The sequence below is a fragment of the Phascolarctos cinereus genome, unplaced genomic scaffold (genome assembly GCF_003287225.1).
Source record: "Phascolarctos cinereus isolate Bilbo 61053 unplaced genomic scaffold, phaCin_HiC Scaffold_726;HRSCAF=1367, whole genome shotgun sequence".
In the NCBI taxonomy this organism is placed as follows: domain Eukaryota; kingdom Metazoa; phylum Chordata; class Mammalia; order Diprotodontia; family Phascolarctidae; genus Phascolarctos; species Phascolarctos cinereus.
This window is the reverse complement of record NW_027556098.1, coordinates 385,408,384-385,434,459: the sequence shown is the minus strand read 5'-3', so window position 1 is coordinate 385,434,459 and position 26,076 is coordinate 385,408,384. Positions and strand designations below refer to the sequence as shown.

Below are 26,076 nucleotides of genomic sequence, written 5' to 3'. Positions count from 1 at the left end.
AGAGTGCCCATCAGCTGGGAAATGGCTAAAGAAGTTATGGTTTATAAATAGGATGGAAGAGTATTATGCCGTTAAAGAATAATGAAGGGGAGGGTTTCAGAGAAACCTAGGAAGACTTGTATAAATGGATGCAGGGTGAAATGAGCCGAACCAGGAGCACAGCTTGGACAACGGCAATATTGTAAAGGCAAACAACTCTGAAAGACATAGGAAGACTTAGGATCAATATAATAAACCACCACAATTCCAGAGAACTAATAGCAAAACATGCTACTTAACCTCCTGATAGACTCAGAATGCACAATGTGATGTTTTTTCCAGACATGCCCAATATGGAAATTTGTTTGGATTGACTATACATGTTTGTAATCATAATGGGGTTTGTTTTTCTTTAGTTCTCAAGCGGGGCAGTGGGGCAGGGATTGGGTAGAAAAGTGAAAAGGCAGATTTTTGCTGATTGAAAAAAAATTACAATAAAGTGCCTTGTAAATCTTAAAGTACTATGTAACTGTAAGCTATTATTATGATATTTGTCTTTTTTGTAGAAAATAAAATTTTGTAATAATCTCACCCCTCCTTTTCAGCATCCAGGGAGTCCCCAAGGTTAAGCCCAAGATAGTAGCATGATGAAAGGAGGACAGGATTTGTAGTCATAGAGCCTAGGTCTTTTTCTGGACCTCAGTTTCTATATCTGTAAAATGATAGGATCAGTCAAAGTGCCTTACAGCTCTAAATCTGATGATTTCCAGAGTTCTCTTCTCCCGCTTTCTCTCTCCTCTGTCTTTTCAGGGGCAGCCCCCAGTGGGCAGCCCCTTCTTCAGCTGCGGCCCTCTTCCCCCAGGATACTCTAGAGAAGTGTGGCCGGTGCCAGACTGTGGTCCTAGATCATGTCATCCGAGCTCTGGGCCAGACCTTTCACCCAGACTGCTTCACCTGCGTGGTGTGCTCCAGGCGCATTGGGGATGAGAGCTTTGCCTTGGATGAGCAGAATGAAGTCTACTGTTTGGATGACTTCTACAGGTACAGTTCCATTGGGGGCTGGGATGGTGGGAGGAGGCCCACTAAAATGAGAAAAAATGGAAGGAATCAGAAGAGAAGCTGGGGTGGGGAGCATGGGGAGGCAGGGAGGGAGAAGGTGTGGTCACTGGCTTCAAGTATTTGAAGGATTGTCATTCCACTGGTCTCCCAGGACAAAACAAAGAACATGGAAAGGAAGTGATACAAACACTCAAATGAATTCATGAGCTCACTGATTTAGAAGTTCCCTCCCGGGGCAGAGATCCCAGCCTAGCCACAGCTGCCCAACCGGGATGACTCTTGCCCATGTCTTCCCATAAGTTTCCCAGAGGGGCCCCTCCCAATGTTCTGAGGAGTCTTCTTTGATTTTGCTGGATACCAGTAGAGCCCTAGGGCTATCTCTGTTATCCCTTGATCTCACCATGTGAGATCTTTTTTTCTTAAATTAAAAAAAAAATTTTATTATGAATATATTTTTATTCATTATTATTTTTAAAGATTGGGCCTCCCTATCTCACCCAGCACCTCCCTGCCCATTCCCACTGTTGATTAGCACAGGAGCATTGGCCTGTGTGTTTCTGACAACGTTCAATTTCCTTCTGCTGTACTTTTCATTTACATCATTGTAATCATCATGTTCATTTCCCCCCCTGGTTCTGCTGACTTCATTTTGCATCAGCCTCCCCAAGCTCCTCTGTATTCCTCATATGCATGGTAGTTTGTTTTTTTTTTTAACATAGTAATAATATTTCTTTCCATTCTTGTACCACAACTTGATAAGCAATCTCCTAATCAGTGGGCACCCTCTCTAACTAGGATGGGGTTCTAACCAGAAATCGGATGGAATGGGGCTTAGTCAAGAGCTTACCTTTCTCATCTTCACCACCTTTCCCTCAGTGCTGCCCCAGGTTGGATACTCTCTTGGTCCCCCAGCCTAGCGTTTGTAACTTCCTTAAGGGGATTCTGGAGATACATATGGTTTGACTTGGGCTGAAGCAGCCTGTTGTTACCTAAGTCACAGGACCATCATCACAAAGAACTGAGACCCAGGGAACTTAGACAGCTTGCCCAGGTTGTGAACAGCTGAACCAAGATTCTAACCTAGATCATCCGGCCCCAGATCTACTGATATTTCTACTGATTCTGAGTCTGAATGGCAAGGACAGGACCTTAGAGATCACCTAGTCCAACCTTTTCATTTTACAGAATAATAAACTGAGGCCCAGCAATTTCCCCAACAGTGCATAACTAAGTATAGGAGGGAAAATCAAGAGGTTGGGGAAGGGGGAGGGTTGCTCAAGGGAACCAGCAAAAATTATTTGGGACCAGAGGTGACCAACAGAGTTAGGACATGGAAAAATCTGGCTTTTAACTATTGGGAAGTTAGCTGAATCAGGATCAGAGCTGGGAAATTCAGGGCTCCTCCATTCTACCAGTCAATAGTCAAATCAGTCAATCAACATTGATTAAGCACCTACTGTGAGCCAGGCACTGTGCCAAGTGCTATTAATTAATTAGTTAATTAACTACACTGGGTGGTGCCATAGTGCATAGAGTACTGGGCTTAGAAGCAAGAAGACTCCTCTTCATAAGTTAAAATCTGGCTTCAGACACTTACTAGCTCTGTGACCCTGGGCAAGTCTGTTTGCCTCAGTCTCTTCCTCCTTAAAATGAGCTGGAGAAGGAAATGGCAAACCACTGCAGTATCTTTGCCAAGAAAACCCCAAACGGGGTCATAAAGAGTCAGAGACAACTGAAAAACAACTGAATAACTGAACATAGCAGATACTGTGTAATAACCAGGTTAATAAAGAAAGGCAAAAATGGCCCCTGGCCTCAAGGGGCTCACATTCATATAAGAGAGACAACATGAAAATAACTAGGTCGGTCCTAGGGATATATGGAGTAGATGGCTGGTAATCTCATAGGGGAAGCTACTAGCAGCTGGGGACACTGAGAATAGCCTTCTGAAGAAAGTGGCTTTTGAGCTGAGTCTTAAAGGAAGCCAGAGATTCTCAGAGTCAGAGATGAGAATGGAGAAGATGGATGGAGTGTCATGTGATTAAGGAGGCCAGGGCAACGGGATTGGAGAGTACCTGGAAGAAAGAAAGGTGCAAGAAGACTAGAGAGATAGGAGGGGGCCAGGTTATGATGAGCTTTAAATGCCAAACAGTATTTTATATTTGATCCTGGAGATAATAGAACCACTAGAGTTTATTGGGAGTTGGGGAAATGTGGTCATACAATGCCTTATGAAAATCACTTTGGCAGATAAATGGAGGATGAGTTGGAGTGGAGAGAGACTCAAGGCAGGCAGACCCCCCCAACAGCTATTGCAGTGGTCCAGGTGTGAGATGATGAGGGCCTATGCCAAAGTGTTGGCCGTGTCAGAGGAAAGAAGGAGGGGGTGTATATAGGAGATGTTTGTTGGAAAAGTAGATGTGATGAGATTTGACAGTATGGGATGAGTACAAGGAAAGAGATAAGATGACAGCAGAGTTGTAAGCCTAGGTGACTCAGAGCCCTTGAAAGTAATAGGGAATCATGGAAAGGGTTTGGGAAAAAGGTAATGAGTTCCATTTGGGACATGTTGGGGACATCAAGATGTCCAAGAAGTCATTGGTGGTACAGAATTGGAGCTCTGGATGGATGCTAGGGCTAGATACATAGATTGTTGTGTTAGGGGTTACGAAGTGAGAGGGATTGGAAGAGAAGAAAAGAGGGCCCAGAGTAGGACTTTGGGGGACACCCATGGTTAGGAGGGATGCTATGGCTATAGAGCCAGCAAAAGCCTGAGAAGGACCTTCCTTAGTTCACCTGATTACAATGCATTGTTTTTACTTTAGTGGAGAGGGAATAAGGCATGGTGACCCTTAGCACAGTACCTGGCACATAGTAGGTGCTTAATAAATATTTCTTGATCATTGATTGAGATAAGTTTTGGTAGAAAGAGATACCTCTGTAGGAAACGTCTAGACAGTGGTATCAAACTGAAATAGAAACTCATTCCTTCAGGCTGCATAGTGATTTAGAAAACCACAAATTAACATCATCTATTCCTGTGTATTTTTATTTTGTTAAACATTTCCCAATTGCATTTTAATCTAGTCCTGGTCTTGTTGGGGAATTTTGTGGGCCTTTTGCAGCCTGCCACCCACCAGTTTGATTCTTCTGGTCTCCAGCATGGAACACTACCCAGGCCCTCAGTTTTCTCATCTGTAATATGAGAAGGTTGGGCCAGATCAGAGGTTCCTAGGCTTTTTGTGTGTCCTGGGCACCGTTAGCAGTCTGGTGAAGCTTGTGGACCCTTTCTCAGAGTTGTGTTTTTAAACATATAAAATAAAATATGTAACATTACAAAGGAAACCACACATAATGGAAAATGGTTACCAAAATATATAAAAAAACAAATTTATGAAGCCCAGGTGAAGAGCCCAGGGACTAAATGATTTCTAAGGTTCCTAAGGACCATGAGGCTCATCTTTCTGATTTGCAATTGAAACTTCTTTTATGTATCTCCCCCTATTAGAATGTGATCTCCTTGAGACCAAAAACTGTCTTTTTAATTTGTACCCTCAGTACTTTGCATACAGTAGGCACTTAATAAATGCTCATTCATTCACTCATTCTCAAGTCTAATGATCCCAAGTCCCCAGGGTCCCAGTAGTTCACCTTTCCTCTCAGGGAGGCCTGAGGGTCTGAGGGTTCAGAGGTCTTTGGTTCTGAGGTCACTGGGCTCCACAGTCAGGAAGCCAGGTCCCTTCCAGCTCTAAAATGTGATTTTCCTTTCAGAGTACTAAAAGGTTGGTGCCCTAATAGGAGGCAGGGAGAAGAACTGAACAGGGCTGAGGTTGAGAACAGTGTTGATGGCTATTAATTAGCCACATGACTGTATTCAAATCACTTTTCTTCTCTGAGCCTCAGTTTTCTCCTCTGTAAAATGGGGATAGTATTTGTACTGACTTGTGTTTGGAAAAATCATGTAATACTTTTAATGATGCCCCAAACTTCTTTATGAAAGAGAGGTCCACTGGGGCAGCTAAGTGGCGCAGTGGATAGAGCACCAGCCCTGGATTCAGAAGGACCTGAGTTCAAATCCGACCTCAGACATATAACACTAGCTGTGTGACCCTGGGCAAGTCACTTAACCCCATTGCCTAACCAAAAAAAAAAGAAAGAAAGAAAGAGAGGTCCACCACTCCCCTCCTGGTGATACGCTATAGCCACAAGTCATGGAATACCACAATCTGAAGAATTGTGGGTTGCTCAAAAAAGTAATGGAGAGGTGAAGGGTGGCCATGTGTGGGTTGTATCACATTACCAACAAAGATCTGTCCAGAAGAAATGCTGTGAAGGATGATGGATCTAGAACATATCTCAGCGGCCATCTTGTCCAAACCTTTATTTTACAAATAAGAAAACTGAGGCCCGAGGAGGCTACAGTATGATTTACCCAAAGTCATACAGATAATAAGGATCAGAGGTATGGTTCAAACCCAGGTCTTCTGATTCCAAAGCCAGCATTCTTTCTACTGTCCTTTGCTGTCCTGCAATAGAATCAGCTAGGTACATGACTAGAAGAGGTAGGCCAGGTGTGTAGGGGATGGGATGGATGACCAGTGGGATATCTGCATTCTGAGCCAGTACTGACACCATGTCAGGAGATTCAGAGGAAGGCCCCTCCTTATTCCACCCACACTGTTCTCTCCAAAGTTACCAGTGATCTCTGCATTGTCAGCTCCAATGGCCTTTTCTCCATTCTCGTTCTCCTTGACCTCTCTGCAGCCTTTGACACTGTGGATCCCCCTCTCTTCCTTGATACTCTCTTCTCTCTAGCTTTTCAGGCTACCTCTCTCTCCTGGTTCTCCTCCTGCTTATTTTACTGTTCCTTCTCAGTCTCCTTTGCAGGATCTTCTTCCAGACCACACTCTCTAGTCACAGGTGTCCCTCAGGGTCCCGTCCTAGACCCTGTTCTCTTCTCTCTCTATTATCCTTCGTTTAGAGAAGCTTTGTGCTTGAGCTGCGGTAGAGCATTCCAAGCTCATAGTGGTCTGATCAGCCACCGTCAGCTACATTGTAACTTGACTCTAACATGGTGATGCCATTTTAGTCCTCTTGAGAATGCAGGACAACAACCACCCAACCAACTTTACTTGGCTATCTCATCAGCTCCCATGGATTTAATGACCAGCTCTATGTTGATGACGCTCAAATCTACCTGTCCTGCCCCAATCTCTCTGCTGCCCTCCAGTCTGGCATCTCCAACTGCCTTTCAGACATCTCAGCCTGGATGTCCAGGAGACATCTTAAACTCACTATGTCCAAAACTGGACTTACTATCTTTCTCCCTTAACTATCCCACACTCCTACCTTCCCTATTACTATAGAGGGCATCGCCACCCTCCTAGCCCCTCAGACTTATGACCTAGGAGTCATCCTATATTTTTCCCTCTTTCACCCTCTCCCCCTGCCCCCAACCATATCCAATTTGCTGTCAAGGCCTGTTGATTTCACCTTTGTGACATCCCTCAAATATGCCCCTCTCTTTCCTCTGACACTGTTACCTCTCTGGGGCAGGTCCTGATCATCTTACCCCTGGATTAATGCAACAGCTGCTGGTGGTTCTGTCTGCCTCAAGTCTCTCCCCTTTCCTCCCTTACACCCATCAGATCTGATAATATGAAAGGAAAACGATAAATGTTGGAGGGGATGTGGGAAAATTGGACACTAATGCATTGTTGGTTGAGTTGTGAACTGATCCAACCGTTCTGGAGAGCACAGAACTATGGAGATATGGAACTATGGAATTATGCACAAAAGGCTATAAAACTGTGCATACCCTTTGACCCACCAATACCATTATTAGGTCTATATCCCAAAGAGACTTTATTATTATTATTATTAATTTTTTTTTAATTTTTAGTCAATTGGGGTTAAGTGACTTGCCCAGGGTCACACAGCTAGTAAGTATCAAGTGTTTGGTCTAAGCTCAGATTTGAACTCAGGTCCTCCTGACTTCAGGGCTGTCTCTATCCACTGTGCCACCTAGCTGCCCTCCCAAAAAGACTTTTTTAAAAGGGAAAAAGATCTATTTGTACAAAAATATTTATAGCAGCTCTTTTTTGTGGCAGCAAAGAATTGGAAATTGAGGGGATGCCAATTAATTGGGGAATAGCTGGACAAGTTGTGGTATATGATTGTGATGGAATGCTATTGTGCTATAAGAAATGATGAGCAGTATAGTTTCAGAAAAAACCTAGAATGACTTACATGAACTGATACAAAGTGAAATTAACAGAACCAAGAGATCATTGTACACAGTATTAAATAAAGTGAAAAATAAAAGAAAGTGAAGAAGACACAGTTTAGAGTCTGAATGCAGATCGAAGCATACTATTTTTCACTTTATTTTTCTGTGGGGTTTTTTTTTGGTTTGTATTTTCTTTCATAACATGACTAATATGGAAATATGTTTTGCATGATTGTACACGTATAATCTATATCAAATTTCTTGCCCTCTCAGGGAGGGAGAGAATTTGGAACTCAAATTCTTTTACAAATGTTAAAAATTGTTTTTCCATGTAATTGGGGGGAGGGAAATAAAATATTGAAAAGAAAAAAGTCTCTCCCTACTCCAGTCCATCCTCCATTCAGACACTAAAGGGATTTTCCTGAAATGTAGGTTCAATCATGTTACCCCCTACTCAGTAAACTCCAGTGGCTGCCTATCACCTCCAGGAGCAAATACAAAATGCTATTTGGCATTCAAACCCCTTCTAACCCAGCCTCCTCCTACCTTCTAGTCTCTTACTTACTCCCCAATAAGTACTCTTACATCCAGTGACACTGGCTTCCTGGCTGTTCCACAAAGACACTCCATCTCTTAGCTCTGGGTATTTTCTCTGGTTTTCCCCCATGCCTGGAATGCTCTCCCTTCTCCGCCCTGACTACTGACCACCCTAACTTCCTTTTTGAAAATAAATGCATTATTTATTTATTTTAACATTCATTTTAATAAGATTTTGAGTTCCAAATTTTCTCCCTTCAGTCATCCCCCACCCTTGAGAAGGCTAGCTATGTATCAATTACACATGTGAAATCATGCAAAACATATTTCCATATTAGCCATGTTGCAAAAAAAGGAGAGGGGGAGAAAAATAAAGACAGTGAAAAGACTATGCTTCAATCTGTACTCAGAGTTCATCAGTTCTCTCTCTGGAAGTGGGTAGGATTTTTCATCATGAGTACTTTTGGAATTTTTTTGTATCATTGCATTGATCAGAATAGCAAAGGCTTTCACAGTTCATCATTGTTACAGTATTGCTGTCACTATGTACAATGTTCTTCTGCCCACTTCTCTTTGTATCAGTTCATATAAGCTTGACTTCTTTCAAATCCCAACTAAAAGCCCGTCTTCTATTGAAAGTCATTCCCAATCTCTTTATTCTAGTGGGGCAGCTGAGGTGGCCAAGTGGATAGAACACTGGGCCTGGAGTCAGGAAGACTCATCTTCCTGAGTTCAAATCCAGCCTCGGACACTTACTAGCTGTGTGATCCTGGTCAACTCATTTCACCCTATTTGCCTCAGTTTCCTCATCTGTAAAATGAGCTGGAGAAAGAAATGGCAAACCACTCCAGGAAATCCCAAAGAAAATCCCAAATGTGGTCATGAAGAATCCAACAAGACTGAACAACAAAAATTCTACTGCTCTCCCTCTCTTAATTATTTCCTATTTAACCTGCATATATTTTATTCATATATATTTATTTGTTGTCTCCCCACTTAGATTGTGAGCTCCTTGAGAGCAGAGACTGGTTTTTGCCTCTTTTTGTATCCTTAGAGCTTAGCATAGTGCCTGGCATGTAGCAGACATTTAACAAGTACATACTGACTGACTACAGACTAAGGAAACCAAGGCTCATTAGGGGGAAGGAATTCGCCTATGGGCACAAAGGACATCCCTTTGTCTAATGGAGAACAACATTTTCTGGCCTTTGAAATATATGTAGTTTAAAAGGTCCCATTTAACATTTTCCCTTATTGATTTTGTAGCCCTGTTTTTAAGTGGGATGGGGGAGGGCATGTTGTGGTGTTGACAGGATGAAGGGAGCTAGCAATACTGATGCCATTAAAAGAAGGCCATTGAATCAGACCACTAGGGGGCACAGTGGATTGAGCACCGGACCTGGTGTCAGAAAGACCAGAGTTCAAATTTGACCTGGGATGCTTACTATCTGTTTGACTTACTCTGCAGGAGTTGGCTCACCTGTTAAATGGAGCTCATAATAGCACCTCCTGAGTGTGTTGGTTTTTTGGTAAAGCGCTTTGTAAACCTTAAAGCAAAATATGAATGCTGTCTATTAAAACTACACAGAAGGAAGTAAAAATAAGTCAGACAGTTTTAAAAGTAATATATGGAATTTATCATTTTCTTTTTTCCCCCCTCTAAAGTAAGCAGTATAGAATAGAAATTCAGTTTCATATACAATCCTCTTTATGGTCTATTTTTAAAAAAATGAAAATGGTTGTCTTGGGGGGTTAAAATCGGAATTTTAAAAAATGAAAATTTTTTTATTATTCATTTACCAAAATATTAATGCTTATAAAAGGGGGAATTGACCCTTGTGGCCCCTCTGGTTTGTATTATGCCCAGGCAGCTGCCCACATGGCCTACTCCTGATTTTCTTTGTCCCAACTTCATTGTGACTTTAGAATACATAATATTTCTCCTCTGCTTCCTTCAAGGCAAATGGCCCTCCAGCCATTTCCTCATCCCCAGGAAATGATACCCCTAGAAGCTGCAGCTGATTACATAGGTCTCTCCCCTCATCGGCTCCAGGGAGGGAAAACAGAGATATCAGTGGTCAGAGTTCCACGAGCATCCCCAGTGACAACCACATGCAAGGCAGAGTGTAATCAGTCTATGAATTCCAAACGCTAATTGCGGTGATTGCCTATTTCCTTTCCTTTCTTCCACCAGGAAATTTGCCCCAGTATGCAGCATTTGTGAGAACCCAATCATCCCCAGAGATGGGAAGGATGCATTCAAAATCGAATGCATGGGACGGAATTTCCATGAAAATTGCTACAGGTGTGAGGTAGGTGTGAGAGCTCTGAAACCGCTGGGTATGAAAATAAGGTTGCCCATTCCTCCATTCATTATTCATTAAGTGCTCCTGGCAGGTACCCAGGAAAGGCAGGAAGTTGGGGTTATTTGGTGGTCTCTGCCTTAGAATTGCACATTTAGACAGGAAGGGACTTTAGCAGTCCAAAGCTGCTCCATTTACATAGGAAGGAACTCGAGTTTCCAGAGAGGGAAATTTGACTACCTGTTGTCCAGGAAATAAATGGCAGAATCAGGATTTGAACCCAGGAGACTACAAAGTTATCATTCTTTCTACTCTATCACATGTGTTCTCTTCCTTGGACTGCCAATCTAGTAAGGAGATATGATACAAGAAGAGGTCATTATAATTTCTATTCAAGAGCCATTTCTTAAGTAGCTACTCTGTGTGAGGCATTATGTGCTCTCACTAGCTAAATATTTTCATCTATATGTGTGTACATATGTATATATGTGTATGTGTTTGTACACACATGTGTGTATATTGTATATATACATGCACATATATGTGTTTTTGTGTGTGTATATATATATGTATATATGTGTGTGTGTGTATATATATATATATATATATATATATATATATATATATATATGTAGGTGTGTATGTGGGCACATACACATATATAGTGGAGGAGTGGATAAAGCACTGGGCTTGGAACCAGAAAGACTCATTTTCATGACTTCAGAAGTTCAAATCTGGCCTCAGATTGTTATTAGCTGTATGGCACTTGGCAAGTCATTTAACCCTGTTTGGCCTCAGTTTCATCATCTGTAAAATGAGGTAGAAAAGGAAACGGCAAACCACTCCAGTATGTTTGTCAATAAAACCCCAAAATAGGGTCACAGAAAGTCAGATAGGACTGAAAAACAACTTAACAACAACATTTATATAATATATGTGCATATATGCAAACTACATATATATTATATACACACAATATTACATATAGGTAATTAGAATGTGGTTTTTTTTAATGCCATGTGAGGGCCTGGGGGCAACATTGTTATAGGGGAGAAGGATTAGAGAAGGCTTCCTGGAGGAAGTGGGCTTTGACTTGGCCATTAAAGGATGGGTAGCAATTCAGCAGGCCAAGAGGGAAAAGGAGAGTGTGGCTGGCATAGAAAACAGCAGGAGCAAAGGCTTGAGGCATGTGGGGGAGGGCTAGAAGTATTACAGTCTACTTGAGCAAGAACACCTTCCCAGTAAGAATGTAAAGGTCCTTGTGGACAACAATTATTTTGATTTTTGTCTTTGTGTACCAAGTAACTAGAGCTAATGGACATGGAATCAATGTTTATTGAACGTAAGGTTTTAGTGGGCTCTCCAGCAGCGGGCGTCCATGGCATCACATCCTCCTCTGCTCCAGTTGGAACTAAGAGCATGCCCTTGTGAAATGGTGAACCCCAACTAGTTGCGCATGCTGTCTCGAGAGGCTAATATTAGGTCACACTCTGGGCTGGGACAGTCATGGATAGGTAGGTAACATTCTTGAGTTTTGGATTCTCTCTCCTCTAGCAGGGACAGATCAACACTGTTACTTAGGACCTCTCTGACCAGTCGCCTGTATTTGCAAGGATGCTGGCTGGGGCTGGGTTGGGGAGAACCAGTCTGTGTGGTTGAGGAGTTTCACTCTTTTTCAAAGATAACACCATCATGGTCATTCTGTAGCCCTGAGTTTGCTCCTCAGAGTAGTCTGTGAAGTAACTGTGAAGGAGAAAAGCAGAAGGAAGGGCTTCCTAAAAACTAAGTCTGAAAGTAAAATGTACTGCCTTGCAACATAATGAAATTCCTATTACTAGGGGCCAGATGTTTTAGATCAGGAAGGTACCTCAGAGCCCATTTAGCTGACATCCCTCATTTTGCAAATAAGGAAAAGAGCGATTTGTCCCAGAAGCCAAGCTCAGAGTTGTAACTTGGGCAGAGCGATAGGAGCTTTGCCCATAGTTGAAGAAATTTAGACCCTGGGGTCTAAAGTTGATTTGAGTATACACTGTGCTTGCCCCCAGGAGCCAGAATGGCTAGTTTTATGCCTTTGGTAGAGCTGGGTTTTAAACTCTGGTGTTCCAACTACAAATTCTGTGTCCTTTCTACTGCACCACAATGAAGTCTAGATGGACTTACTTGGACAATTTTAGAATTGATTTGTGTGAAAAATGGTGTGTAACTTGCGAGGGCAGAATTAGAACCAGTGGGATTTACATTTCTGTGAATGTTGAAAGAGATGGCTTTCGAGGTGCCTTTGAATGCCAAGATTCTATAATCCTTGCCATGATAAACAGGTTATAAATTCAATAGAATGTAAGCTTCTGGAGAGCAAGGGATGGTTGCAGTTTTTGTCTTTATGTCTTCAGGGACCAGCACAGTGACTGGCATATAAAAGGCGCTTAATAAAATGCTTGTTGGATTGAATTGAGTCGTGATTCAAAGTAGTATTGTATCCTTGTTAAAGACCCAAAATGATATTACGCTATGTGAACACAAGAGGGTGCTCCAACCAACCAGGAATAGGACACTTAGAAAAGTTCCTTGCTATAATGGTGATTCCCATTTCTAAAGCACTTGAGAGTTTGCCTCACGATGATATGAAGGTAGTACAAAAGACAGGGCAATGGATTTGGAGTCTGAGGACCTGGCTGGGTACCTCCGTCACTCGCTACCTATGTGGTATTATGGTGGTGTGCTGGTAAATGTTTTTTGTCACCCGGCTAAGGTGCAATCTCCATTATTAACATTTTCCCCAGTTGCTTTCTTAATATACAGTCAACAGAACAACAAATGGAGCCTTGATTTTGAGCATGTTCACACTGAAAGTTTAACAATCATCTCTAGGAAAACCTGTAGGAGCCAACCTCCAGCATATTACCCAAGTGACTCAGTTTTTATGGTCTTTAATTTCCTTCTCTGTAAAATCATGGGGTTGGATTAGATGGCCTCTAATGTCCTGACCAGCTTTAAATCCTATGAATAAATTTTCCCCAGCTTCAACAACTCATGGAGACCACTAAATCTGTGTGTGATCTTGGGCAAGGCTTTTGGGGATCTAGTTTATTCTTCAGTAAAATAAGGGGTTAAACCAGAGGACTCTAAGGTCCCTTCTATCTCTACAAGAATGATTCCATAAGGCTGATGGTGTGAGTCTTAAAATCTCCATTTTACAGATGTGGAAACAGGCTCAGAAAGCCATGGTGACTTATGCACAAATCTGGCTTATCTGCTAGCTGATGAAAGCTACGTGTTCAACCAGGAAATACTAGGAATCATGGCTTAGAGTTATTGTTTTGTTATTTTCTATACTTAAGAAAGTGATATGGAAAATGTTAATAACTCAGATTAAACTTAAAAGTGTTTCCTAGGCATGGTTTTTTTTTTCAGAGAACCGGTTATTAAACATTTACCAGCATACCACTGGTTGAATATATATTAATTTGGGAGTGAGGGAAGAAGGTTTATAGAATGGACCTTGGAGATCATCGTTGTTTAATCTCCTCATTTTACTGAAGGGGAAACTGGGGCCCAGAAAAGTTAAATAATTTGCCAAAGGTCTCATAGCTAATAAACATCAGTGACAAATAGGAAATGGGGAGGGGTGCTTGAAAAACCACTGATTCTGGAGACTTGGGTTCAAATCCTGCTTCTCATACTCACTAGCTGAGCAAGTCAACTAGTCAACAAGTCAGTCTTTCAGTTTTAATGTCCTTGCCTGCAAAGTGAGGGTAATAATATCCTGTACATCAAATCCAACTGTTGGGAAGAAAGCACTCTATAAACCTTAATGCCTTGCAGGAAGGTGAGCTGTTATCATCTAGTAAGTGTAAGCTTCTTGAGGGCAGCCCCTGTCTTTTTCATGTGTATATTTCCCCAGCATCTAGCCCAGAACCTCGCATGGAGTTGGTAAGTACGCTGATGCTTTGTAGAGTTGTTATTGGAAGGCTTTCCCAAGTTTGGCTGGTACCTGAGGTGAAATCCTTCTCTTTTTCAGGATTGCAGGATTCCACTGTCTGTTGAGCCCACAGACCAAGGCTGCTACCCACTAATGATCGTCTCTTCTGTAAACCATGCCATGTCAAGCGCAGTGCGGCAGGATGTTGTTGAAGGTGCTAAGTGGGCACCTGGCCCCGGTCTCAGAGAAATGAGCATTTGTGATGGCTCCTGCCCTGGGGGCCTTCCTATGCCTTTGATAAACTCAGTTTCCCTTTTCACCTACTGTTGCAGAAGCTATGCTAAGCCACTGGGAGATGCCCGCCTGCAGCAATACCAGAGATATCTGAAGAGAGTGATGGGAATTCCCCTCCACTCTTCAACTTATGTCTCCAGCTTGAGAAAAAGCAGCATGGGATCAGTGAATCATCAATAAAAATGTGTTAAGTGCCTGCTATGCCAGGCACTGTGCTAAGCACTGAGGATACAAAAAGAGGCAAAAGGCAGGTCCTGCCCTTAATGACTCACAATCTAATTAGAAGAATCCTGGATTTGGAGATCAGGGACCTGGGTTCAAACTCCAGATCTGCCACTTAGCTATGTGACTATGGACAAATCCCTTCATCTCTCTGGCCCTTAGCTTCCACATCTGTCAAATGATGGGTTTGGACAAGATTCTATCTAAAGTCCCTCCTGGGTCTAAAAAGAAAGACCCTCCGTCTTCCTACATGCTGCTCAAGGCATGAAGAGGACCATGTATTCACATCCCCTGCAGATTTTTGTTCTATGCCTCCCTTCTCTCCCTCCCACTCTGGAGTGAGGGATAGTGTCTCCATGACAGCTTGGTTGCCCCAATCAATTATGGAAGGAAGGAAGAGAGGAAGGGAGAGAGAGAGGGAGAGAGGAAGGAAGGAAAGAAGGGAGGGAGGGAAAGAGAAAGGAAAGAAAGAAGAGAGGGAGGAAGGGAGGGAGGGAAAAAGAAAGGAAGGAAGGAGGGAGAAGGAAAGAGGAAGGGACAGAGGGAGGGAAGGAAGGAAGGAAGGAAAAGAAAATTTATTAGGGGCACAGAGGGAAAAGTCTAGGAGTCAGGAGACTTGGGTTGAGTTTTGCTTTTGCTGTTTAACTTGCTGTGTTACCTTGGACGAGCCTTTGGCTTGTCTAGTGCCCACTTTCTTCGTGTACAAAATAAGAATGTTGACTAGAAGCAATAGCCTATGATCTCATGACAGAAAGCCCCTGGCTTTTTGTGCTGTCATGGCTGGGTAGCCTGAGCAATATCATGCTTTCCTCTGGGGAAGCCCCCTCGTTCTGGCCAGATACCACAGGACAGAAAAGGGAAACTTGCTGGTGGGGAGGAGCCAGAAGACCTTGAGCTCTTCACAGGTAACTGCAGGTGGGCAAGTAACCCCTGAACATGAAGCCCCCAAAGCAGAGAGAGCCAACATTCCCCTGTTCCCCCCAACAAGCCAGCCCCTCGGGACAGGTGAGGGGGGCAGGTTGGCTGTCAAGGGTGTCCTAAGGGAAAGGCTGTGTGTAGGGTGCTGCCCATAATTCCCCTCCTGCTTCCTCCAGGCTTATGGATCTTTTTCTCAACCCCTTCCATTCCTAACACTCCTCTGAGAGATTCCTGAGGGACTCAGACTATCTAAGCTTTAGCCTAACCCTTAGACCTTATGCTGATTCTTTCGTTAGAGGTTAGGTGGATGGATGACTTTTCTCACTCCTCCACCATGGTCCCTGGAAAGTCATTATTGGAAAACTTCATCATCTGGTAAGATCCCTTTAGCCTTGGGCCTCCACCTCATCACAACCCTTCCCTCCCATTAGAGGGTAGGGCAATGAGCTCCAAACCCTCCACCACACCTCACCCTACTCCTTACCCTTTTCCAGCTTCCTTTTGTATATTATCTTTCCCTAGAGACTGTAAGCTCCATGAGGACAGGGATGGTATTTTTGTCTTTCTTTATATCCCCAAGAATTTAGCACAATGCTTGGTATATAGTAGACCTTAATAAATGTTTATTGACCAACTGACTGATAGGGGGGCAGGGTTGTGGTGAGCTTTGCCATGAGTCCCTAGCATTGACACTCTAAATGCCCTAGACTATGGGCAAAGCTTGTTTAGGGCCTAGAAATACTAGTTGGAGAGTCAGAGGCATCTAAGGAAATGAAAATAATAATAATAAGCCTCAAAATACCTATGGATTACTTCAGTGTAATTCAGAATTAATTACATTTAATTCAGAATAATTAAATTCAGTTCACCAATATTTATTACCTGTGTGACCTTGGGCACACTCCTCTCCCTAGGCCTCCCTTTCCCCTGTAGAATTAGGGAGTTGGGTTTGATGGCCTCAGAGGCCCCTTCCAGGTCAAAATCTAGAATCCTCTGTGCCAGGCATTGTGACAGGCAAAAAATGAGACATAGTTCCTGCTCTCAGGGAACTTACTTTCCTTTCCTGCCTTCTCATATGTCCCCTCTGTCTTTGTCTTTCCATCAGTCCTCCACAATGGGTCTATCCAATTCACTGAAGGCCTTCCTTTCACTCTCTGCTCACTTCTTGGATTCCAGGGCCATGTTGGGAGCTGTCCATCTGTCGTCCTTCAGCCTCATGGATGTGAACACTGTTTCCTGCCTCCAGGACTGGCTCAGTCCTTGCAGTATGAATGAGGCATCCTTGGGATTTCCTTCTGAGGGATTGTTTTTTCCCCCCTGACATAAGGAAGATGGTCTGTCCAAATCCTGGCAATGGCATGGTCTGACATGATATGGCCGTACCTACAGTGCTTTTCAAAGGAAGGATGGTGCAGTTGGGCTCTGGAATAAAACTTGGACAATTTGGACAGACCTGGGACACTTGTCTCCTGTACTGCTCAGCCTCCCAGCCCTGCCCCTTACTAGCCCTTTATTTGAGGTCTCTATATACTCATCTGTAAAATGACGTCATATTCCAAAGGGTGGTTGTGACATGTACTTAAAGTGCTATTCAAATGTCAGCAATTGTGATTATGATTGTGGTTATTATTATTGTTGTTGTTGTTACACTGAGACCTACGTGCCCAGTGAGTTTGCCACGTGCTAGAAAAATGGGGAACTCTGGTGCTGTTTCATGCCCAGGCCTTCTGCCAATTTTGTCTTCACTGGGACAGCAATGTGTAGCAGGGAGCCTGCTTACCACCTGAATAGAATTTAAAGGATCACATGGTACAGTGGAAAAAGCACCAGGTCTTAAGACAGAGGACCTGGGTTCAAATCCCGTCTCTGCTGATTAGTCAGTTAACGATGCTTATTAAGACTCTATGTGCCCAGCACAGTGCTGAGTGCTAGGGATAGAAAGAAAGGCAAAAAACATAGTCCCTGCCCTGAAGGAGCTTACATTCTTTGGAGGGGGGAGGGGAGAGGGGGGAAGGGCACACAACATTGCAAATAGCTATGTATTCGAAAAATATATACAGTGCAGATGTGAATGACAATTATGCAGCCTCAATTTACCAGTAAAATGAAGAGAATTGGGGTGAGGACCCTTGTAGCTCCAAATCTTTTCTGTGATGCTTGGGGTCCCCCCCCTCACTCACTCACTATTCTGGTTCCCACCTCTAAAGATTCATTCATTAGAACAAAATTGTAAGTGACTCCTGTCTCGTTTGCAGGGCCCTGTCCTGGGCACTGAGGGAGCTATCAAACCAATCCAGTAAGAGTGGAGGTAGGGTTAAGACGCAAACCCACATAGCTTTGCTCCCTAACTACACAATAAACCAATCAGAGAGGACCAGACCAAAGTGAGGTCCTAGGGACCACATGCGTTCCCAAAGAGGGGAAGGCTTTCTGGAGGAGGTGACCTCTGGATTAGGCTTTCAAGGGTGAGCAGGAACTGAAGAAGCAAAAAGCAAGGATGACTTTGGCCTTTGCTGAAAGTTGTCCAGCTTGGCCAGAGAGGAACAGGGCTGGAAGGAGGGAGGACCTTGAATGCCAGGGACAGGAGTTCAAATTTTATCCAGTCAAGGATAAGGAGACACTAAAGACTTGAGAAGCGCATTAAGAAAGCCCTCTGTAGTCCTTCTGATCTTGGAAGGCAGCCTGGTGGAAATGCCTTTGGCCTCACAGAGCAGGATTTTTTCATTTGCTTCCAGCTTGCTATTTGTGTCTCGGTAAGAATCCCCAGTGACCTTTCTGCCCCAGGAATCCCTGCCCCCGGCAGCGCCTTCCTCCCTCTCACAGAAAGTCACTGTTTCTAGGGGACTTCCAGCCGGTGCTGGTGTGGAATGAGTTCAGTGTGGGCTGGCTGGTTTTCATTTTGCTTTTGGTTTTAAATAAAGTGGACTTTCCCTTTTTGGAATGAGTTCCCCAGTATCACATGCTTTGGCCAGAGAACCCAGTAAAGATGACTTGAATTCTCTGTGCCTGTGAAGTGTCTCCTTTCAACCTTAAATTCTGGGTCTGGGGATTAACCCTCAGAAAGGGAGTTGGGACAGCTCTCTTCAAAGAAAACCCCCCCAAAAATGGTGAGTGTGTGTGTATTCTGGGGGTGGGTGGGTGGAGTTGGAGAGCTCAATTCAATTGGTTTTAAACCCAGCTGAAATCCCACCTTCTACTGGAAGCCTTTCTGATCTTCCTTAATGCGGGTGCCTCCCCTGGGTTATCTTTAATTGACTATGTAAGTATCTTGTTTGCATCTGGTCTCCCTCAGCAGAATGTGAGCTCCCTGAGGGCAAGGAGTGATTTTTTTTTTGTCTTACAATTCTTAACATTCCCAAATCCCCATTGTTTAGCCCCAGATCTGGCTAAATAAATCTGGAGCTAAATAAATGTTTATTGACTCAACTTTCTGAGAATGTTCCTGCCTAAACCCTTCAAACTTTCCTTTTTGAAGCTATTTCTGGCTGGGCCTTTTTGGTGGGGTCACCAGGGGTCCACCCAAAGTCTGGTCCTGAGCTTTATATTGGCCAGCTTCCCAGGGTGATTCAAAGGAAGGCACTTAGTAAACCTTCATGCCCTATAAAAACGTAAATTTTTATTATTACTGGTCCCCAAACTAGATTTTTATCAGTTTATCAAGGGGCACCAGGAATCTCATTTCTAACTGGCCCACCAATGTATTTGTTTACCACTGGAATACGGGAGTGTGGTGTGGCAGGGGCACTGAGTGTAAACTGGGGAAGAGGGGGGACGAGCTGGTTCTGATGGTGACTCTCTGTGTGGTCTGGAGCAAGTAATTTTATTTCTCCATTGGCTTCCTCCTGTGTAATATGGGGAAATGCTTATCATCTACCCCCCAGGGCTGTTCTGTGCTTTGCTCGCCTTAAGAACTGTAGAAATCAAATTATTAGTAGTAGTCACATTGTAGTGGTAGTATTGGTAAGACTGTTTCTGTGAAGCCATACTAGTCTGATAAATTGACTTTTCTAGCAATATTTCTATTAATTAGTGAACTAAGGGGGTTCAGAACCCAAGCACCCTCTTCACCAGCTGCCAGGGGGACAATGGCAAAAATTCATGACCCTATAATGCTCTTTTTTCTCTATTCCTTATCAGTTGCTAGAAGTATATGACTCATCTTATCCACTATATGTGTGAATACTTTTTCTGCCAACTGGTGAGTGGATACTTCCTGACTTCCTGACCTTGATCCCAAACTATGCTTGGGAGCCCCATTGCCCATTTGGTTGAATTCAACATTTATAAGGTACTTGCTATATGCACAACAGGTGATAGATAAGAAAGAATTGGAGGGAAAGATGGAGGCAGAGAATGGGAAAGGGAAGAAGAAGAAGAAGAAGAAGAAGAAGAAGAAGAAGAAGAAGAAGAAGAAGAAGAAGAAGAAGAAGAAGAAGAAGAAGAAGAAGAAGAAGAAGAAGAAGAAGAAAGAAGAAGGAGAAGGAGAAGAAGGAGGAGGAGGAGGGGGAGGAGGAGGAGGGAGGAGGAAGGAAGGGAGGGAGGAAGGAAGGAAGGAAGGAAGGAAGGAAGGAAGGAAGGAAGGAAGGAAGGAAAGGAGGAGGAGGAAGAAGAAGAGGAGAGAGAGGCAGGGTAAAACTGGGAAAGGACATGGATAGGCAGCGTATTTCAGTGAGCAAAGATATCTATACATCTAGAGTGATAGGATTCTAGGTCCAGAGCTAGGAGAGAATTCAGTCCTTGAGTCCAATGGCCTCACTTAACAGATGAAGAAACTAACTTGCCCATGGTTACGCAGGCAGTCAGCATCAAAGGTGGCATTTGAACTCAGGTCCTCTGACTCCAGAGCCAGATTTTTTCTCCTGGACTGCTCTGCCCCTTCCTAGCCCTTTATCTTGGGTCTCTGTAAAATGAGGTAATATGTTTTGTTTTTGTTTTTGTTGTTTTGTTTTTTTAGGCAGTTGGGGTTAAGTGACTTGCCCAGGGTCACACAGCTAGTAAGTGTCAAGCGTTTAGTCTGAGGCCGGATTTGAACTGAGGTCCTCCTGACTTCAGGGCTGGTGCTCTATCCACTGTGCCACTTAGTTGCCCCCTAAAATGAGGTAATATTTACTACAGAAGGAAGTTCTTGTGATAATGTGCTTAAAGTGCGATGCAAATGTCAGCTATTGTGATATTACATGAATAACAAGTTGCTAGGTGCAAAGTAGGGCTTGGTGGGCTCTTGTAAGGGGATCTTCGAATGTCAGAAGGGCCTCAGAACAGAGAATGTCAGAGTTGAGAGGAACCTAAAAACACAGAATGTCAGGGCTAGGAGGGCTTTTAGAACCCAGAATGTCAGAGCTGGGGGGGGCCTTAGAAGCCAGGATGTCAGAGCTGGGAGGGCCCTTAGAACACAGGATGACAGAGCTGGGAGGGGCCATAGAACACAGGATGCCAGAGCTGGGAGGGGCCATAGAACACAGGATGCCAGAGCTGGGAGGGCCTTTAGAACACACGATAGCAGAGCTGGGGGGCCAGAGCCGGGAGACACCTTGAAGGCTATCTAGTATTTCATTTTACAGAGAGCAAAACTAACCAAAAAGAAGCTGGATGGTGTACGCATTGATAAGAAAACAGGAGGTCTTAGTTTCAGTCCTATCCTATCTCCATTTCTTAGTAAGCCGCTTTGTCCCTCAGGCAGACCAGAAGCAGTGGGGTTACTGGAAGAGTCCTAGATCTGGGGCCAGGGTGGGTCTATCACTGAGCACCTGTGGGCAGGCTGCCTAGCCTCTTTGGGCCTCAGTGCCTGCAGAAAGAAGGAGCTGTTTCTCCTGACTCCCAGATAAACGGTCTTCATCATTCTTTCTTTTCTTGTTTTTAACACTTTCCCCTACAAGTCTACTTAGTGTTTTGTTGAAATATTTGTTTCTGTTTGTGTGTTTTGTTTAAAGAAATAAAAAAGCATTTTCAATAAAACACTTTCTCCAGTGCAGCCTGGGAAATTCCCTTTCTCTTCTAGAAGGCTGAAGTCTAGGTTTGAGCTACCCAAGAAATTGACGCCCTGGAAATCCCCCCTCACTTAGCCTGGGGGTGGGGTTCCATCACTTCTCAGCCCTGGCATCTAGCTCCAACATGCCTTTGCCCCAGGGCAGCCATAAGCGGCTGGAGAAGGAGGGAGTGAGAAAAGGGGGGGAGGGATAACTCCCCTTAGCTCTGAAACTCCCCCCAGTGAGAAGAGAAAGGCGTGGATCACATGCTAAAGATTACCTCTTACAGGCCAGAACAAAGGGGATGGCTCTGACATAAGCCAATCAAATCATCCGTAATGCCCACGAGCTATTCATAATCTCTCAGAGGCTGCCAACGGTTATGCTGTTCGCCCTCCTGGGAGATGCTTTCAAAGCCCCAAACAAAGGCCCAGCACCCACTAAGCTACTTCAATTAATCTGGAACTCCCCAAATCAACCCTTTACATGAAAAATAAAATTAAGAAAAAAAACATAAAAAGCTTCCCCCCCCCCGAAAAAGGATCCCCAACCCAACCCAGCGAGGGCTAGCTGATTTCTACCTGCCCAGCCAATACCAGTATAAACAAATCCACCTCCCCATTACCACCTTAAGAAAGACATGAAAAGGCCTTGCTGTTTTTGGCTAAGCCAAATTTGGCCTTCTTACTAGGGTGACCAGAGAAGGGCTTCAGTTCGCTTTTTTGAAAAAATCGCCTTCATTTCCCAACTCTTCCCCTCCCTCCTTTCCAACCTGGGAGCCATTGTTTAAGACAAAGAAGAAAAAAGGAGGTAGAGGGAAAAGCAATTCACCAAAACTAAGGAACACATCAACTAAGCCTGACAGTAGACTGCTGAGTTCCAGACCATTCGTCCTGGAAGTTACTAGGCGAGGCCCTGGCTAGTGACGAGCCTGGAGTCAGGACACCTAAATTCAAATTTGGCCTCAGGCACTTCTTACTTTGTGACCATGTGCAAATCACTCAACCATTTCCTGCCTCAGTTTCCTCAGCTGTTAAATGGGGATGATAATAGCCCTCAACGCCACTAGCAAAGTGCTATGCAAACCTTAGCTTACTACATAATTGTTAGCTATTATTAGTCTCCCAGAGCCAGGTGTTGTCTCAATGACCCTTCTTCGGAGTCAATCTTGGTCATTATAATTAGGCTGTATTCCTTTCAATTTCCTTTTTTTTTGTTGTTCTTTCCATTTACATTGTTATGGTGCATGCGGGTTTTCTGCATCTTCTTCTCAATTCACCCAGCATTCACCCAAATGCTTCCCATTTCCTATAACAAAGCTCCATCAACCAGGCCAGGTGGATCTTACCCAGGGGGCTGCCTGCATATCACAATTTAAGGAGTTTCAACAGCATTTCCACTAAAATACCATCCCCTTCTGAAGATGCAAATTTCTTTCACAGAGAACAAAGTCCTTTAATTTCTACCACTAAAAATCAGATTTGAAACATAAATGACTCCAAACCACTTTCCATTCATGTAGAGCTAAGTGTCCCATGAGAATGAACACTGGATTTGGAGTCTGAGGATTTGGTTTTGAATCCTCTCTGCCAGCCGCTTACTAGCTGTGTGACCTTGGACAGATCATTTCAGTTTATGGACCTCAGTTTATATTTTATATGTCTTATTTTATAAAATAAAATAAGGAAGGGGTACCTAGGTGGTGCAGTGGATAGAGCTCCGGCCCTGGAGTCAGGAGGACCTGAGTTCAAATCCAGCCTCAGACATTTGACACTTACTAGCTGTGTGACCCTGGGCAAGTCACTTGACCCCATTGCTTAGCCAACATAAAAGGGGGAAAAAAATGAGAGAGTTGGACCGGGTAGCCTTTAAGGTACCTTCTGTGTAAATATCACAGTGGATCCTTTCCTGAGAGCAGGGCTTTGTGGTGCAGTGGTACCTGAAGGAAAGGGAAATACTATAGGGAGGCAATGAATGAAGTGGAGCCTTTATTAAGCACCTAGTATGTGCTAAGAGCTAGGGATAAAAAGAAAGGCAAAAACTGAACCTGCTCACAAGAAGCTCACACACCAATAGAGAAGACAACATGCTAACAATATGTACATATAAGATACATATAGAGTAAGTGGTAGGTAATCTCAGAGATTCTGGCAGCCGGGGGGGGGGGGCAGGAAAGGCCCCCTGCAGAAGGTGGGATTTGGGCTAAGTCTTGAAGGAAGCCAGAAAGGCAAAGTGCTACAGCTGAGGAAGGAAAGCATTCCAGAAATGGGTAGACCCAGTGCAAAGACAAACCCAAATGCCAGGATAGGAGATGAAAGTAGATGGCGGAAGATGGAGTAGGCCACTGCGGCTGGATAGTAGATGGAGAGGAGTACAATGTCATAAGGCTGGACAGGTAAAAAGGAGCCAAGCTCTAAAGAGCATTAAATGCCAAACAGTATTTGATATTTGATCCTTGGGGTAATTGATAGGGATCTACTAGAGTTTATTGAGTAGGGGAATGATATAGTCAGGCCTGTGCTTTAGGAGAATCACTTTGGCCGCTGAGTGGATAAAGATCTGAGGAGTCCAGTTTGAAGGCTGTTGTAATTGTCTTGGCAAAAGGTGATGAGGTCCTGTACCAGGTGGTGGCTGCAATGATTGAAGAGAATGAGATCAAAGTGACTTGTTGTGAAGGTAGAAAGAACAAAATCTGACAAATGATTGGATACACTGAGTGAGAGAGAAAAGTCAATGAGAACCCTGAAGTTATGAACCTGGGCTACGGGTTATGAGGAGAATGATGTTCCTAGACAAGAACAGTAAAGTTTGGCAAAGAGATTGGTTTTGAAGGAAAGATGGTAAGTTCTGTTTTGTCCTTGTGCTTGAAATGTCCACCAGGCCTGGAGGAGACAAGGCAAATGGCAGATGGCTTTGTTTCTAGAGGCACAGACTGCCTTAGGAATAGCTTGTTATCTCTAGATAGAAGGGATGTAGGAGCAGAGCTTAGGGTTTAGGGGCAGATAGGTGGTGCCTTGGTGCATAGAGCACTGGCCCTGAAATCTGGAAGACCTGAATTCAAATCCAGCCTCAGACACTTACTAGCTGGGCAATCCTTGGCAAGTTACTTAACTTCTGCCTGCCTCGATAGCCCCTAAAATAGGGATAATCACAGCATCTACATTGCAGGGTTGTCATGAGGATAAAATAATATAATAAAATGATAGAATAGTTACAAAGTGCTTTGTAAACCTTAAATTGACATATAAATTAAAATTTAGAACTCAAAACCTTATAAAAGTGAATGTTGAAAACTAAAAATAAATTAAGTAATTTTTAAAAATTGATATATAAATGTTAGCAGTTTTTTTTTTTTGTAAAGGTCTAGGAGTCATTGCATAGAGATGATCATTGAATCCATGAAAGCTGAGGAGATCACTGAGGAGAGAGTGTAGAGAGAAAAGCAAAGAGGAAGTGAAGTCTTGGGTGTCTTGGGGGACACCTAAGTTAGTGGGCATGTCACCCAGCAAAGGAGACTGAGAAGAAGCAATGGTACCTGTAGGAAGAGCCCCCAAGAGTGATGCTGCAAATATCCTGAGAGGAGAATGTGTCTAGAAGAAGGTGAATCACCTTTTGAGCAAAGGTTGCAGAAAGCCAAGAGGGATGAGGATTGAGAGAAGGTCGTTCAGTTTGGCGGTTAAGAGATCCTTTGGTAACTTTGGAAAGAGCGTTTAGTGAATGAAGTCAGAAGTCACATTGCAGACAGCTTCATCTTCCAAGGGGCTGAACTGACAAAACAGAAGGACAAATAAAGGATGCTTGCTGGCAGGGATGGTAGGATCAAATGAGGGTTCTTTGAGGTTGGGGAAAACATGGGAATATTTGAAGACAGCAGGGAAAAACCATTAGGTTGGGAGAGATTGAAGATTCTTTATTAAGCTACATTTATTGAGGGCATCCTATTTAACAGCTATTATGCTCAGCTTAGAGATCAAATCTAGCTCCTCCATTTTAAAAATGAAAAAGCAGAGGCCCCACATGGGGAAGGGACTTGTCCAATATCACATAGGGTAGCAGAGACAGGATTTGAACTCAGGCCCTCTGAACCCAAATCCAGTGTTCCTTCTACTAAAATTAAGACCTTTTTTTTTGCTTGTTTGATAAAATTTTTTATTGCTTTTCAATTATTCTATTTGCAAACAACATGGAAATCCTTGGCCTCATGATACAAAGTGGTACTGAACCATAGTCTAACAGTGTAGGTGTCATCATGGGAACCAGGAAAAGGCCAAGTCTTGTGACTGAGGTCTTTTTTTAAGCTCTAAAAACCTACGATCCCTTCCTAGGGGAGAGAAAGACATCGAAAGGGAAGAAGTACTGGAAATGCCAAGACAAACTTCCCAGTTATTCCTAGGGCCTGTACATTAACCATAAATTAACCCAGCACTACCCTGCTCACACACAAGGAGGCTGACAGGAGAAGAAAGGGGCTGGCTAAATGGCTGCCCTCCTCAGGTATGCTGGGATGTTATCATCTTAAAGCCTTACCTCTGTCCAGGAGAGGTCAAGTGTGTGGTTCCTTAAACAAGAGCCCGACTTGGTTCATTTGCCTGAATGGTGCAGCCGTCTGGCCACCAGGAGCAAATTCCATCTGAGGTCACCGGAAAGTAG

At 43.6% G+C, this 26,076-nt stretch overlaps 1 protein-coding gene and 1 long non-coding RNA gene across 2 annotated transcripts in view; one reads left to right on the top strand and one right to left on the bottom strand.

Moving 5' to 3' along the window:
- The window catches only part of FBLIM1 (filamin binding LIM protein 1), a 35,038-nt gene extending 20,700 nt beyond the window's left edge, over positions 1-14,338 (top strand). The window contains 4 exon segments of the mRNA XM_020973192.2: positions 842-1,020; positions 9,999-10,116; positions 14,126-14,174; positions 14,177-14,338. Of these exon segments, the coding sequence (XP_020828851.1) occupies positions 842-1,020; positions 9,999-10,116; positions 14,126-14,174; positions 14,177-14,238 (408 nt within the window). The 3' untranslated portion in view covers positions 14,239-14,338.
- On the bottom strand, positions 212-26,076 carry LOC144454221 (uncharacterized). Its single transcript, XR_013482542.1, has 2 exons — positions 25,954-26,076; positions 212-1,061 (listed from the first exon to the last, which is right to left on the bottom strand). It is a non-coding gene; the product is annotated as an uncharacterized LOC144454221 (long non-coding RNA).